The 17,912-nt window shown below is 31.9% G+C and overlaps 1 protein-coding gene across 2 annotated transcripts; it reads right to left on the reverse strand.

Annotated features, from left to right (window-relative positions):
- Window positions 1-14,753: 14,753 nt before the first annotated feature.
- On the reverse strand, window positions 14,754-17,473 carry LOC132063859 (heavy metal-associated isoprenylated plant protein 39). 2 transcript variants are annotated; one of them, XM_059456591.1, is made up of 3 exons: window positions 17,267-17,473; window positions 16,799-16,874; window positions 14,754-15,500 (listed from the first exon to the last, which is right to left on the reverse strand). In XM_059456591.1, exons 1-3 carry the CDS (start codon window positions 17,270-17,272, stop codon window positions 14,968-14,970), a joined length of 615 nt encoding a protein of 204 aa, XP_059312574.1. In that variant the 5' UTR covers window positions 17,273-17,473; the 3' UTR covers window positions 14,754-14,967. The 2 variants fall into 2 exon arrangements, with proteins under 2 accessions (XP_059312574.1, XP_059312575.1); XM_059456592.1 differs by lacking the exon at window positions 17,267-17,473 and having other exon boundaries at window positions 16,799-16,880.
- Between the last annotated feature and the right edge of the window lie 439 nt (window positions 17,474-17,912).

A 17,912-nucleotide genomic window follows, 5' to 3' on the forward strand; every position in this document is an offset into this window, starting at 1 on the left:
TTAACATGCATCCAGAAGGGGATGAATAGATACAGAGAAGCTAAGAATTTTTTTTTAAAATCTTTGGATACATGATAAAATTAGCAGCCTATTTAGTATTCAAAATATTGTATATACGTATTTCAAAAGTTATCAATTTTTGTAATTTTAAAAAAATAAAGCTACAAAAATTAAATAAAAAATTTATTATTCAGTAAAAGTGTAGACTGAAAAGTAAATTTTCCTTTTTTATATACTTCTGGGCCTATACACATTTGGGTTACAATCTATTTGGGCCAAGTCTCAGCAGATTTCCAATTCAGCAACATAGTGACAGGCCCAAGTCCACCAGATGAAGAGATAACAACAAAATACAACTTGTATACAGCCTATATTTATTTTGTATTCACATTTTATTTTAAGTAGACACTTATGAATACTTCATTTGGTTTGTTAGGCAATAATGTATAGTATAGGGACAAGTGTAGTAGTCCGTTATTCCCTTAGATATTTTTAGATGCCCTTAGCTGATGTATAAAAACATAGCCTTGTACAGATTTACATTCAAGGAAATGCAATAGAAAATTTCTACTATCTTCTTTATTTCTAATAAAAACAAATGGAAATACCAAGTTCAACCTATTTACTTTCTCACGTGTCAAAACTAACTTGAAGCATGATTTTATATATCAGACATAAGCAATTAGGACTGACTTGACTGAAAGTCCACCCACCAGGCCAGTAAAGAAGAAGAAGAAGAAGAAGAAAATAAGTAAAAATCACAGGTTACTTCGTCTCATTCATTCTTGGGTATTTTTATTTTCCAAGGGTTTGAAAGTTGAAATAGACTTTTCTGTTTTTATCTAAACATGTTTTCAATTATCTCTGATTCTTTTAATTTCTTGGAGACTTTTTTGATTTGGTTAGTAATATCTTTCCACGTATCCATTAATATATATAGACATGCTAAATTTTATTTTGATGGAACTTATCATCAATTGGAAAAGAAAAAGAAAAAAAGCTAAGATGTTGTAACTTTTTTAGAAAAAGAAAAGAGCGCGACGAGCTCTTGAATTTAAAAATATTGTTTCGGCATGTCCCTGCCAATAAACTTACACGCAAAATTGGATCTATTTTCTTTTATGTTACCTCAGATGAAGTGTATTCTTGTTTCATTCGTTTCTTGGGCCTATTTAGTTCAAGTAATTGCACGGTTTTCCCCTCAAATGGACTGGTCTTTAATTTTTGTCCTTCAAATGGACTTGTCTTTAATTTTTGCCCTTCAAAATCAAACTTATGTCTATAGAGGCATAAGATCTTTAAGGACACTGACATAATTTATGAATATTATGATGCGTAACTTATAACCCTATAGACGTAAGTTTGATTTTGAAAGGCAAAAATTAAAGACAAGGACATATATTAAAGACCAGCACAAAATAGGGAGAAAAGTGCAAATCTATTTATTTTCTCTCTGTTTTTATAGGGCCAGGCCAGATTTGGCTTGCTTGGCTGGATAAACTTCTTTTTGCGCGGATTGTCCTTCATTTGGGCTGGTCTTTAATTTTTGTTGCTTCACCGCGATTGGTCTGCTTAAGTTTTACCTTCTAACCTAAGGTTATGGAGTTACGCTCAAACCCGTCGGTAAAAAAAAAAAAAAAAACGCATGGCAGAATTTTGCAAATCTGTCCAGCGGCCGCACAGACAAAATTTCTGCCTATGCAAATTCTGCTGAAAAGCAGGAATTGTCACAAATGTCTGGTGAAAGTAGAATTTGCTGCACCAAGAAAAAAATTTAAGTTAATACTCATTTTGAGGGTAAAAATTAAAGACCTTTGACGGACAATCCTGCAAATTGCCCCGAGATAAACAGCACAAAATTGGGCTTTTGCCTGATCCAGATGGAAGCTATGCTCTCTAGCAAACTGAGAAGAGTTTTCTTTACACCTGCTAGTTTCTTTCTTCTTCATGTGTCCATGCTGCATAACATAATTTCCTCAATGGGAACACTCAGTGCCTATATACGCTATCAACGACACAGTTCTTTGGGCATCTTGGTTCTTGGATTTCTTGTTCTCCACCACAATGCACATTAATCTAGCCATTTTTTTGTGCAGGATGCCCTTCAAAGGCACTGGTCATTAATTTTTGCCCCTCAAATTTGAAATATTTAATTTTTTCTCTTATTTTTAAAAATTCAGGTTCGATTCGAGCCCATTTTCGACTCGATCAAATATTTAAAAAAAAAAGGGATAAAAACATAAGTAGACAAAAATATAAAAATATTTACATATTCATAGCAGGTAAATGCTATCAACATTTCATGACAGGCTAAGAGTTTTATAGTAAAATAAATATCTTTGTATAAGGAAACTGCTCCCCATTTTTCGTGGACCCTATAACTACTTTTCTTTATGATATTTTCCATTTTACACTTTCTCCATATATTCCAACATTTCCTCCCTACACATTTTTTCCACTATGTAGTCAAACCTCTCTATAACAGCATTGTTGGGTCCGAAATTTTTCAGCTGTTATAGAGAAAGACTATTATACACCTATAACAGCATTAACATTTAAATAATATTTCGCTGTTATTGGGGAAAAAATGCATAAAATCTAATTTTCATTTATCAATTGTCAAATTCTAAGCTTAATCACACTTTGTATAACAAAGGAAACCCGTTTAATGATGAAAATATATATATATATATATATATTCATATGATATTTTTGGGCATAAATAGTTTATTAAATGATCAAATATTTGGTCAAATCTCTACTTATTATTGATAATCATATATATTACTTTTATAAAGATGGTTAATTATTATATTACCAAAAAAAGAAGATAGCTGTTATATGGGGGAGAAATTTTACAAAGAGTGTACTGTTATAAAGTTGGTTGTTGCTATTATAGAGAAGTAAAATATAACATTAAAAATCTATTCCGAAAATACTTGGCTGTTATAGAGAGGTTCTGTTATATGCAGGTGCCGTTATAAAGAAGTCTGACTGTATAATCTTCAGGCTTTCTGTTTTGATTTCAAGGGGTCAATAGTATTAGCATCATGACATATAAAAAATCACGTATATTGTTACTTTTATATACAAAGTATTTCTCAGGAAAATATTATTACCAATTATATATTATTATACCTCAATACTATTAAATATTTAAATTATAATATATATATTGACACATTAGTCTACATATTATACCTCTGAAAATGAAATATACCCCGTATAATCTATAGTTAAACATGTTTTAAAAAGTACAAATTAAAAATACATGTTATATACATTGAATAATAATGGTATAATGTAATTTTTATATTTAAACTAAAAAAAATAAAAAATCAAAATACATTCAAGTGTTAGCCAGAAAATAATGGGGTTTACTGATTGAAGAAGATAGAGAAGTGAGGAAAATAGGGGGTGCTAGTTAAAGAGGAGAGAGAAAGAAGGAAAATGTGTGTGAATCCTTAATTTAGAGGATATCCTTTTTGTATAGGATTTTTTGTGTGTGTCATAAATGTAATAAAACATGTTCTTTTTTTAGATATGCTAACTACGTGCTTAAATTTAAAAGTGCGACAAGCGGTGTAATTTTCTAAAAATAAAAAATAAAAAAATCACAAGACAGAAGTTTGTAGCAAAATTAGGCCTATTCGGGCATTAGCTTCTGCCTGAATAAAAGTTAGGCCTTAAAGCGGAGGGCAAAATAGGCCTAATTTTTCCCGAATAGGCATAATTTTGCTACAAATCTCTGTCTTCTGATTATTTTTTTTCTTAGTTTTACTGAGCTGAAGTTCGAACCTAGAACCTCGGGATATTAGGCGAAGGACAAAAATTAAAGACCAACAATTTGGATGCAAAAATTAAAGACCAGTGCCTTTGAAGAGCAATCGTGCAAATGATCGACCCTAATCTAGCAGGTGGTTTAGTTTATATAACTTGGGTTTAGGGTTAACAAAATTAGCCCATTCAATTAATATGAACATCTAACCCACCCAAACTCGAGCGGGTTGGATTGAGCACATATTTTCATGGCAGATCAATTTGAGCACAACATAAGTCAGTCCATCTAGAAGTTGGACAGATTTGGGCTTAGTATGTAGCAAATTGGACCCACTTTTGTCAAAAATTCTAATATATATAAGTGCCTTAAAGGGACGAATACAGCATACCCAGCTTGTACCAAAAGCTTTACAAATTGTATACACAATAAATGCTTGTACCATAAGCTATATAACTTGTACATTTTACCCAACTATTTTTTAATCCCACGTGGACATATGTCATAGTACTTAATATTTATTCCCTTCTCATGTATAGACGGATGCACTAAAATTTTAATTCTCCGACACATTTATCTCCTCTGTGCACTTTTACTTGTTCACTTTTGACTTTTCACGTTCTTGCTGAATATTTATTCTCTTTCCATGTATAGACGTATGCAGTTCAATTTTAATTCTCCTACACAAATTTATTTCCTCTGTGCACTTTTACTTATTCACGTTCTTTAAGAATTAATAAATCCCACGTGGATATATGTCATAGTACTGAATATTTATTCTCTTCTCATGTATACACCTATGCACTTCAATTTTAATTATCCGACAAATATTTATTTCCTCCGTGCACTTTTGCTTTTTCACTTTTGACCTTTCACGTTCTTACTAAATATTTATTCTCTTCTCATGTATACATGGATGCACTTCAATTTTAATTCTCCGACACATATTTATTTCCTCGATGCACTTTTACTTGATCACTTTTCACTTTTCACGTTATAGACTAACACAGCATCACCAACTTGTACCAAAAGCTTTACAACCTGTACACGCAATGAATGCTTGTACCATAAGCTATATAACTTGTACACTTTACCCAACTATTTTTTTTTATCCCACGTGGACATATATGATAGTACTTAATATTTATTCCCTTCTCATGCATAGACGTATGCACTTCAATTTTAATTTTTCGACACATTTATTTTCTCCCTGCACTTTTACTTGTTCACTTTTGACTTTTCACGTTCTTGCTGAATATTTATTCTCTTCTCATGTATAGACGTATGCAGTTCAATTTTAATTTCCCTACACAAATTTATTTCCTCCGTGTACTTTTACTTGTTCACTTTTAACTTTTCACGCTCTTTAAGAATTAATAAATCCCACGTGGATATATGTCATAGTACTGAATATTTATTCTCTTCTCATGTATACATGTATGCACTTCAATTTTAATTCTCCGACACATATTTATTTTCACCGTGCACTTTTACTTGTTCGCTTTTGACTTTTCACATTATGTAATAATTAATAAATGAAGTACTCCCTCCGTCCCGTATTACTTGGCCATATTACTTGACTTTTCACGTTCTTTAAGAATTAATAAATGAAATCCGCTTCGTCATATATGTTACTTGCCACATTCTATCTTGACTTTTCACGTTCTTTAAATTAATAAAAATGAAGTACTCCCTTCGTCCATATTACTTGGCCACATTACTAAAAATATATGTCTATTTTTCTATTCTATATTTTTCTTCTTCTTATCTTCTTATATATAAACGTCCAAGTTCGATGAACACAACAACAATAAGTTGTACAAAAAACAACTGAAATTGTACTCTAAGCAGGGATTAACATGTGTACATTTCAGAAGTTGAACATTAATTCTACCGCTTGTGTGTCCACAGGTCCGCAGTGTCTTAATTGTCCTTTCATTTTCTTTATTTGGCATGTACATCCTTTGTCTCAATTTAAGTGTCTACGTTTGACTAGACATGGAGTTTAAGAAATAAAAATAGATTTTCAAATCTTGTGGTTCTAAATTAAAAATGTATATAATTTAATAAAACATCCTCTGAATCTTGTGATTATAAACGTGACATGTAGGATATTTGAATTGTTAACTTACTAAATATAAAAAGAGGCGGACCTAATCAAAATAAGACAATTTTTTTTTTATTTCTTAACAACAAACGCCCAAATAGACGAACACAGCAACAATAAGTTCTACAAAAAGCAACTGAAATTGTACTCTAAGCCAGGACTAACATGTGTACATTTCAGAAGTTTAACATTAATACTATCTCTTATGTGTTTACTTTTTAAGTCCCCACGTGTCCACAGTATCTCAATTGTCTTTTCATTTCTTTCATTTGACATATACTCCCTCTATCTCAATTTAACTGTCTACGTTTGACTAGACACGGAGTTTAAGAAATAAAGATAGACTATCTTGTGGTTCTAAAGTAAAAATGTGCATAATATAATAAAATATCCTTTGAATCTTGTGATTATAAACTTGACATGTAGGATATTCGAATTGTCAATTTACTAAATATAAAAAGAGGCGGACATAACCAAAATAAGAAAAAATTTAACAATAATTGAGAAATTAAGGGGAAAAATAAGACGAAAAGAAAAAAAAAATATGGAGACTCACTAAGGAAAATCACAGTATCCTTTGCAAAATATACAAACTATAAAGGCTAACTAAATTGAGTAACCAAATTAATCGTGTTGGAACCCATGCATCGCACGGGCATAGTTTGCTAGTTCTTTTATAAGTAGGAGAACATGTTTTACTGTAGTTTCTTCTAAAAATATTATAGTATTATTTACATTTTGATTTATGTATCTATCTGATATCGGATTTGAGTCAATTTTTATGTATCTAGCTGACATAGGATTTGGGTTTGTAATTAATACTATCTTTATTTTTCAGTTGAATTCAACTACTGTTAAAAATTAAAGAGACTACGTATCAAAATCTGTGGTGTATCCTTATGCTACATATGACTCAAAAACAAAGAGTGTGGAATGTCAGTAATGTTAATCTGGTGCATATTCGTTGGGGAACTTGAATAATCAAATTTACACAATTTTTTTCCATTGGAGTTATTTTATGGAATTCCAATCTTTTAGTAATGCGTAGGAATATGTAATAAAACTTATTTTAGCACCTACAATTGAACTTAAGTCCATGAGAGTTGTTGAAACTAGAAAGATTTGTAACACTTATTATATTAGGAAACCTAATTTTATGTGTTTGTATGGTTTGAACCTCTATTACTTAAAGTAACATAAATTTTTAAATTATACAATCAACCGTGTTGCAGACTTGCAGTGATGTAACTACACTTGATATGACATCAATTGTATCCTGTCGAACATTTTTTATTCATTAGACATGAGGAATATTATTAGCTAATGACATTAACATAATAACAGTCTAGATTTTAGGTTTGCATATCCATCAAGTGACTCATTAAGCTGCCATTCCGTGTCACGAAGAGCCTTTTTCTCCGGGTGGACCATCGACTTAAGTTATGGGTTCAGCTAAATTTAATAGTTTTGACTTAAATACTATATAAGTGTTAAAAATCAATTGAATGTGTAGGAAAATTGTATTTCAAATTCAGTTATTAACATTTTAAGGCGTTAGTTCTAAAATTCCGGACCCATAAAATCCAAGTTCTTAATCAGCCTCTAATTTTTCCTCTGCTTATGGGGTTTTTGATAGACACTACTATTTGCTACTAGTACTTGAATTATTGTCTGTAATCAATAATTGTCCAAAAGCGAATAAGCTTTTGAGAGAGAGAGAGATCTTCGAAATGGCGTGCAATTGAACAAAAAGTTAATGAACATATAATTTCAACGACAAAGAGGAATTTTTCGTATCTGGAAGATTCTCAAAGCATTCACTATATTATAAGGAATATATGTTCTCAATTGAGATTGATCATTACAAGTAAAATCACTAGTTAGGAGAATAAAGCGCAATTCTGAAAATTCTTCTATAAACAGTAATAAGTACTTAGAAAAGGGCTGGAAATCATAAACTAGAGATCAAATTTATATAAGCTCGCTAGTAAGTTAATGGTAGTATATGATTTCTTTGATCTTCTTCTACTACTCTTTTTTTTTTTTTTTTTATACTTGAGAATTGAATTTCCGATATAAGTTTCGTCAGAATGAGAATTAGCTCATGGAAACATTTCTGAAGTTTTCGGAATTCAAATTTTATCTTACATTCCCTTATTTAGGAATTTAATTCCGATCCCTATATATTTTTTCGAATAGAAAAGAGATAACTTGATAATGCAATCTTTTAGTTTTATTAACTAAGTAATATTAAGGAAACTTCCATAAAATAGTGGGAAGCATGACGAGCTCATGTAGATTGTCTTGATTATAGCAAAAAAGTACAAATTGAAGTCCAAAATCACTAACATGACTCATGCCCCTCAATGATGCAAGAATTGTGCATTATGCGCATCTGTTTTTAATTAAAGTACAAAAAATTGTGCGGTGTGTGTTGAGTCCTTTCCGAATACAATACATTGGTATAGGACAACATAGTACGTAATATTTTAGAATACTATTTATTTCGTCATTTATCCAATGAAAAAGAAAGACATGTATTTATTTGTTTTTCTTCTTCTTTTTTTAATTTTTTTCCAATTTTTTTATAAAAATGCGCGGTCTTTTTTTTAATTTAGCATTTAAAAATAAAAATAAAAAACTAAAAACATGGATTAAAAAACTGAATTTTCTTTAAAAAAAGTTTTTAAAACCCTTTTTAAAAAAAAATGAAAATTTGTTTTTTCATTGAACTTATTAAAAAGAAAAAAAAGCGAAAATGATTTTTTTTTAATATAAGAAAACTTGATTATTTTTTTAAAATGTCTTAAAAAATCTTGATTTTCATGATTTCATTTTCTTAGGACACTTTTATTTTTCAATTAAATCAAAAAAGCTAAATTTTTATAAAATTTTGAAAAAATTAATTATTTTCTTAACTAAATTTAAAACCTATTTTTAAAAAGAAAAAAAAATTAAGAAATTTTTTTTACTCAAGAGAGGTTTTAAATAAGTTTATAACAAGAGGGGTAGTGACATGGTTACTGTGATTCAAACATGTTTATTGTGTTTTTATAATTGTGGCATTTTGGCGACTCAGCTATATTATCTCTTCGGAGACTTTTTTGATCAATTAACTTAGTTGGAAATAACATGACAAAATTGCTTACATGCGTTTGTTAATCAACTTAATAGGAAAAGGAAATAACAACTACGAAAGAAAGAAGCATGTCCTTTTATTTTTGCAGATGAACCAAGATAGACAAGTGATGTAGCCCTCTATATATTCAATATTGGGTGTGATATTACTGCAAAAACTTGACACAAATTCTTTAAAATAAATCCGAAAAGTTGCATGTATTGGAAAGAAATACTTACACACCCCAGTATAACCCGAATCCATAATAAATAAATCCGTTTGATACAAGAAAAAATCGTGTGCATTGTATACGTATTTGGCATCAAAAGTGATAGGACGTACTAGATAAGGATAGATCATATACGTGAAAATTGGAAATTTCGTAGTCATGACATATCCTTCAATACTCGAAACAAATAGTTTTCTGATTGCTTTTGTCCACAAATGCCGCCCATAACATTCTGCTGACGCAAAATTGCAGCAATCATTGATCATTCTTAACATATGGGCACACCATGAACAGCAGACTGTTAAGTTACTAAATATGAAATGAATTATTTTATATGCTTATTATTCTTAGATGTCTTGAAAAAAATACGTCCGTAATAAATAGTTTTTTTTATTTTTTAAAAAAAGAGACTATTCCCTTAGAGCATGGTGAAGACTGTCAGTACTAGAGAAGCCTTTCCTTTTTAATGTTGCAAAAAATAAAAAAAATAAAAAAAAATAAAAAAAAACACCTTAATAGAAAGGAAAAAAATGAAAACTAATTAAGTCGCCCTCAATCCAATCTATCAAGAAATATTTTTCAGTAAACTTGTGTACCTTACTACCTTAGTAAACAAAACTAATTTCTTACTGACAGGCGACGTTAAGTAGTCACCGTCTTACTCCCTTCAAGTTAACTTTATCTTATATTTTGATACTCCACTATACAAAATTATTCGAATACTAAACGATATATAATTTTCAAAAATTATTTTTGCCTCAAATGATTTTTCACCAGGATTTCACTCACTGCCTTCCTATATGAGTTGTTTCTCTATTCACAAATTCAGCTTCTGGCAATTTTCCAAACTGTGGATACACATCTTGCTTTCCTCTCACCACAGTTCTCTATGGGATTATTTTTTGTTCTTGTCAATATTTAAGTAATTTGTTCATATGAAAGGATTATTTTACCTTCAAGTTTTTCTCCTTCAAGCATGAGTCCGGAACCAAAATAACCCCAAAAAAAAAGGGTATGAACCAAATACCCCAGGAAAAAAACAGGTACAAAAGTACCTTTAACGCATGAAAATCATGCGTTAAAGGACTTAACGGAGACGGACCCGTTAAGTCCTTTAACGCATGATTTTCATGCGTTATTGGATGTTCTGTTTTTTTTTTTTTTTTTCTTTCTTTCTTTCTTTCTTTCCTTTTTCCTTTCTTTCAAACTTTTTTACGTACTTTAGCCATAGATTAATCATGCTTGTGAGACTCCAAAACTTGAATATTTTGTATAGAACTCCGATATTTTTTTTTCGTGCAATAATGTAGGTCCAATACATCGAGGATACGTAGACGTTCGGATAGTCATTTTAGGGGTTGAAAAGGTGCCGAAGTAAGTTTTGTTTGAAAAAACTTAGTGCTTTTTCCATACTTTGACCAACGATTAGTCGTGTGTCAAGACTCCGAAACGTCAATATTTTATATAGAACACGATATTTTTTTTGCGTACTATAATGTAGCTCAATACATCATGGATACGTAAAGGTTCGGATCGTCGTTTTAGGGGTTGAAAAGGTTCAAAGTAAATTTTGTTTGAAAATACTTAGTGTTTTTTTCATACTTTGACCAACGATTAGTCGTGTGTCAAGACTCAAACGTCAATATTTTATATAGAACACGATATTTTTTGCGTACAATAATGTAGGCCCAATACATCAAGGATACATAGACGTTCGGATAGTCATTTTAGGGGTTGAAAAGGTGCACGAAGTAAGTTTTGTTTATTTGTAAGGTTATTTTAGTCAACTTTATATGTCGAGAAAATTAGTCGGACTTTATTTTCAAAAAATTGAAACCGCGAAGTGAAATTGACATTCACAACTACATTACCACGAAATTTTTACGTTGAAATCTATTGCGTATCATCATCTTATAAGTAAATAAAACTGAAAATTTCACGCCAATTTGGAAAAAAATTGAAATTGAATGGGATAAAAAGGTGTTTTTTTAAAAAATCGGCTCGGCCAAACCGCCTTGCGGCGTTTGTCCGCATAGATCTCGAAAAAATACGAAAGTTCAAAAAAAAAAACGCCTAAATCGGACGTCGAGCGCAAAGTTATGACCATCTAAAGTTTGACCACTTTCAACTAGTTTTTCACCTTATATTTTTAGAATTAGATTTATATTCAAAATAAAGTTATGTCTTGTTTAAAAAATAACACGCTTAAATCAAAACCTTAAAAAATAAACACTTAAACCTTAAACAAAATTTACTTCGGGTACCTTTTCAACCCCTAAAACGACGATCCGAACGTTTACGTATCCTTGATGTATTGAGCCTACATTATAGTACGCAGAAAAAAATATCAGGTTCTATATAAAATGTTGACGTTTCGGAGTCTTGACACACGACTAATCGTTGGTCAAAGTATGGAAAAAATACTAAAAATTTTTAAACAAAACTTACTTCGGGCACCTTTTCAACCCCTAAAATGACTATCCGAGCGTCTACGTATCCTTGATGTATTGGGCCCACATTATTGTACCCGGAAAAAAATATCGGGTTCTATATAAAATATTGACATTTTGAGTCTTGACACACATTGTAATCGTTGGTCAAAGTATGGAAAAAACACTAAGTTTTTTCAAACAAAACTACTTCGGCACCTTTTCAACCCCTAAAATGACTATCCTAACGTCTACGTATCCTTGATGTATTGGGCCTACATTATTGTACGCGAGAAAAAAATATCGAGGTGTTCTATATAAAATATTCAAGTTTTGGTTTCTCGAAGCATTATTAATCTATGGCTAAAGTATTTAAAAAAGTTTGAAAGAAAGTAAAAAGCAAAGAAATAAACAAAAAAAAAAAAAAACGGAACATCCAATAACGCATGAAAATCATGCGTTAAATGACTAACGGGTCCGTCTCGTTAAGTCCTTTAGCATGATTTTCATCGTTAAAGGTACTTTTTACTGCTTTTTTTTTTCTGGGGTATTTTGGTTCATACCCTTTTTTTTTTTTGGGTTATTTTGGTTCCGGACCCTTCAAGCATTCGATATTCAAAAATTATTGGGCTCGATTAGTTCGAAATCATGGTTGATAGGCCCCAAAGGGTAAAACGCTACTTACCAAAAAATTCTACAATTAAAAAATCGAACTCAAAACTTTTGTAGAGAGATCTCAAACATCTTAAAATACTTGTGGTGGCACTTTACTATTTATCTAATTTCATGCTACTAATGATTTTCTCAATTATGGTTTGATAGAGTACGTTATACTATTAAAAGTTGAATTTATCGGGCACCTTAGTTTCACTGTAGGGTCGTTTGGTAGGAGGTTAAGTTATCCCATGTAGATGGGATAGGGTGGGATACCTGGCGGATCTAGGATTCCCTCAGGGGGTTCGAAAAAACAACAAAAGCTAAATATTAGAATAATGTTGTCGATGGGAATCAAACCTAGGATACTAGAGATAATTTTGAACACCCTAGACCACTTGAGTTAACCTATATATACACTGTATTTTTTGTCGAGGGTGTTCAACACCCTGCCACCAACGTAGATCGGCCCCCAGATACCGATGCAGTTATCCCACCAACCATACATGGGATAATTCCAATCCCATCTCATCCTATCCATCCTACAAACGACCCCTAAATAATCATTTATCGCAAGTAAGCTACTCATTCTCGCAATGCTGCATTTCACTGAATAATATATGCAATGGTTTTTGCTAACAACGATGTTACGTTGTTCGTATCTCGTCAGTTCATACCACAATCGACTGCAACGTGAAGAAAAAAAAAAAGCTATGGCCCCGTTTGTCTATATTTTTTTTTTGGAATTTTGGAGTTGGAGTTGTGTTTGGCCATAGTTTTTGAAATTGTAGTTTTTGGTGAAATGTAGTTATAAAAAAGTGAAATATTTTTTAAAAACAAGTTTTTTGAGTTTTTGGTATTCCGAAATACAACTTCAAGTTATATTCGAAATTTTTATGGCCAAACGCCGATTCCGGAAAAAAGTGGGAAAAAAATTCAGAATAAAGTGAATAATTTTTATGACCAAACATATATAGGTAAAAGAAGCAATCTTTGAAAGAGTGAAAAAGCCGACTAATCCATTTACGAGACCACCTAAAAAGATAAAATGTAAAGTACAGACATTCACAACACTTACTTTTAACAGACTATAGTTTATTTAAATATTGATATTCTTTTCGGAAAAGGTGAAGGGCATATTCACGCAACAATATTTAACTCAACGATACCATAGCATATATAGTACGGATTTTGGTGAATCGTAAATATCTCGGAGGGAATTAAAGACAACAATAGAGTTATAACATTTGTTTTGGTAAAAACTTATTTTTTTAAAGCATTTCTTATTTTTTCAATAAGTCTTTATTTGAAAAAAAGTGAAGTGTTTGCAAACTTTTGGGAGAAAATAAGTCTTGAGAATGAAATATTTTAGTGTTAAAAAAAAATTTTTTTTAAAAGACTTTTTGAAAAGTACTTTTCGAGAAAAATACACTTGTAAAGCACTTTTTAAAACACAAAACACTAATTCTTGCTCAAAAGTCTTTTTAAATTAATTATTAAACATGCTAAACTTTTAAAATCTTTTTGAAAAATCTTTTGAAAAAAAATCTTTTTAAAATAAAGCGATTTTTAGAAAATGTGCTTATTAGTTTAAATCTTCTTCCATATTAGATTCGTAGCACTAATCTCGCTCATGCTTAGAGTAATATCACCCTTACCTCCCCCATTTTTATTTCTTAATAGCAATTCTTAATTTTATTCAAAGGAAAAGTATGGGGAAAATCAAATGTATGTACTTAAAAAGAAAAAGATGTTTAAGCGCTAAGTGACATGTTACATCATACGGACAATAGGTGTTCCTTCTTCTCTCACGCATCTTTCTTCTCAGCGGCTAAAAACTTGTCCTAAAGTCATATCCTAATGGTGGGGACTTGCTTTAAAAGTCAGATAGTAAAATCTAGAATATTAAGAAGTGATCAACACTTTGAATCTGGACGTCTATTTAGTTATGGTCCAAACTTTTAGATGGCTAATTTAGGGGCTCAATGGCATTCCACTTCAATAGAAGCCTGCGGTCAAAGATTTTTCTATAGCTGTCACGCAGTCTTCAACAAAATTAAATGTACACTACAAAAGTTTGCTAGTACTATTTTCAATTAAACAAAAGAAAAAGAAGGGTCCCCATCATTGCCTAAATGACAAGAGTATGGCATAATGGCTCAGTTTTCTTGTGGAATGAAGCATGGCTAGCACCAATTTATGTTTTTATGAAAAAAGTAAAGAAATGCCAGAGTATGCTCCTGTGAAATTTGTCTTATAGTATTAAGTAGGCACATGGGGGTATTGGAGAGATAGAAAACTACATGCATAAAGCAACTTGCCAGCAAATCATTCAAGCATAAGATCTTTGTACTACTAATAACTCCAAGAATAGAGGGTGCACAATGAGCAATGATATCTAGTCGAATCTCTTTATAAGAAAGAACAAGAAAAAGGGGTAGCAAAACTCTTATTCAATTCTCTATACACAATTCTTAGATTCTGAAAAGACAAATATGGCATCATTGTGTATTCACAATAGATTTTCTCTGTTCTTGAATGTTACTCTCGGTTCATGCTAATATAATTATATAACCCGAGACCAACTAAAAACAAGAAGAACGGAGAGCTATGTATATAATATATATGATTAATTCCATTCTCCGAACCAGTTTAACAGATAACACATGAATTAGGATTCTCTTCCATGCTGTGGTGATAGTATGTTTGCACCGGAGGAGGATTATATGGCCTGTAGGGCATAGCCTGCATATGAGGAGGAGGAGGATAATATGGCCGATAGGGTGGTACCATGCCAACCACAGCTTGATAAGGTTGATGTTGTGGGAACGGTATTGGCATGTGCACCGGCATTGGCTGTGGTTCTGCCTTCTTCTCATCCTTTTTGGGCTCGTCTTTCTTATTTTCGTCCTTCTTACCTTCTTCTTCCTTTTTACCCTCCTCTTTTTTGCCCTCGCCCTCCTTCGGAGCATCTTCTTTCTTTCCCTCGCCCTCCTTCTTAGCCTCTTCCTTCTTGCCCTCTTCTTTCTTCGGTTCCTCTTTCTTCTCTGGCTCTTTGGCCGGTCCTACTGAGATTATGTGCGCTGGCCAAAATTTCCGTAGTTTGCTCACTACGCTTACTGGATCAACTGTCCCAATGATGGTTAATTTCTTCGCTTTCATATCCATTGAAATTTCATCAATTCCTGCAAGATCTCATCATAACATCCACCGGTTAATCTCATTTTGCAGCTTCGAGATATCACATCAAATAGCTCTTGTACAAAAGAGATAAGGGACTTTACTAACTGAATTTTGCTTTTATACAAAATAAACATTGGGAACAACTTTGCCACCAGATCTCGACTGTTACTACAGTACCATCGCATTTTCTTCATGATTTGGTTACTTCTATTAGTCTATAGCAAATCATTTCCCTCCAAAGAGCATTAGGCCATTATAACAAATTAAATTGACCAACTACTGAAAATACTGAAGCAACTGAAGCTGATAGAACAACTACTCATGGCATGATTTCTTAGGACCATATTAGGTAGGGCTTTCGTAATCGTCACCAAACTAAAAGCAACTTTAACAAGTACAAAAAAAGAATCAAGTTTGGCATGCATAACTAGAATCCCAAACTGTAATAACCACGCATTCAGCACTTATCTTTCCAAAGGAAGAAAATGGAGGTTGAAATGGAGGACAGCTCACATATGCAGGGGACCCACTTGACATGGCGCCACATCAGAATGGTCCAATGAAAAAATTGACTCATCTTTTTCTTTCCAACTAGTTGAAAGTAGAATCCAACTCGGGGACTAATGATAATGAATGACTTAGTACCTAATCCAAGTACCATCTTCGATATTGGATCCTCCTAATCCTTCGACAATGAGTCACCACCAACTCAATTGGTTACCCAAATTAAATTTTTCCCTTTTTGCTAAACACATACATGCTCATATCAAAGAATTACTTATATATATACAGAGAGATTAAAAAAATCAACAAAGAGGTGTCAGATGACACTACTTGATGCTCTCTCCGATTCAATTTGTTTGTGTTACTTTCATTTCCATTTTATTTCGTTTAAAAAAGAATATCCTTTTGCTTTTTTCGGCAATTCTTTATTCTAACTTTTCACATGGCATGTTTGACCACAAGATTATAGGATATTTGATACATTTCACGTATCTTTAATTTAAAAGCACAAGATTCATAAATCTTAGTTATAACTTTGTGTCAAGTCCAGACCACACAAACAAATTGAAACGTAAGGAGTATTAGTCTTCACCACCTGTACCAAGCGAAATGGCTTGTAAGCAACGGCCTACAGTTCGAACCATAGTATCACGAGTTTATGTCTCACACCATTTAAGTGAATAAATTACTTGGATCGAAAAAATTAATATTGGAGCTGCAGAATTAATTTTTCACCATTTTAACTTGAAATCTTGATAAGTGAAAAATGTAAGGAGAAAAAAACACTTTCTACTACCTGGAAGAGCAGACACCGTCTTCAAGGCCTTGCGCTTGTCTCTTACATCATGTACCTCCAAGTTCAAGATAAATTTCTGCATAACAAAGTGACCAAAAAAAAAAAAAAAATCAAATCTTTGCAAAAATAAAAGGTAAGTAAAAAACAGTACCAGCAACCAAACAAGAAAGGACAGCAACACAGTTAAGAAGATTAAAGATCCAAGTACCAATAGCAGTGTTAGACTCAAGAAACAGAACAAACAACTCAAAAGACAGAAGGATCAACCACCGATCAACTAAAAGAACTTCACCGAATCAATGAAACCCAAAAGTAGTAATCAAAGCAAAGGTTGAGCATCTTGTGAAATATTCCAAAAGTGGAATGGTAAAAAGGCAAAATCTTGATTACATTAATGAGTTCACTGAGAAAAAGGGGAAGGAAAAAAAAAAAAGAACGTGAAGGGAATAAATAATTTATCATAGATACCTTCATCTTGTAGTAAGGATCAAAACCCAAAAAATAGAATCAGGAAAATAAAGCTCTAGAGAGAGAAGATACAAAATGGTGAAGCGGTAGTGTTTTTCTGAATAGAAAGAGATAGAAACCGAATATATGCTTTTTCTATTTAGTTCAACAGAGATTTTGACGGTACAAATGAACCCATAAAAAGAAAAAGAATTCCGAATCAAAACAAAAAATGCAGAATAAGAAAGAGAAAATAAGAGTCGGGGTAATGGGATATGGTGGTATTATATATTTGGAGCTACAGGGAAGAAAGTGTTGTGTTTAATAGATAGGTTGAATGGGAAATTGAGGGAAAAGAAGTGGAGAGAAAATGAGTTGTCTCGCTTTTCATTTAAATAAGCATTTGTCGCGATGGAAAAGAAAAGTTATAACTGGTACTCTTCTTGTTGCTTAGTCAAGAAGATGTCTCTCATGTCGTCGTCGCTTCGGCTTCGATTTGATTGATTGATAATCTTTTTGGATCAAAATTCCTTTAATTTTAATTTAATTAATTATTATTTATTTAATTATTTTTAAAACGAATATTTTCTCGAAAGGTTGCAAACCTTTCTGAAAAGCTGCAAACCTCTTCCCAATTCCTTGTGTGATGATACGTCGTTAAGTGGTT

Source organism: Lycium ferocissimum, chromosome 7 (genome assembly GCF_029784015.1).
Source record: "Lycium ferocissimum isolate CSIRO_LF1 chromosome 7, AGI_CSIRO_Lferr_CH_V1, whole genome shotgun sequence".
In the NCBI taxonomy this organism is placed as follows: Eukaryota; Viridiplantae; Streptophyta; class Magnoliopsida; order Solanales; family Solanaceae; genus Lycium; species Lycium ferocissimum.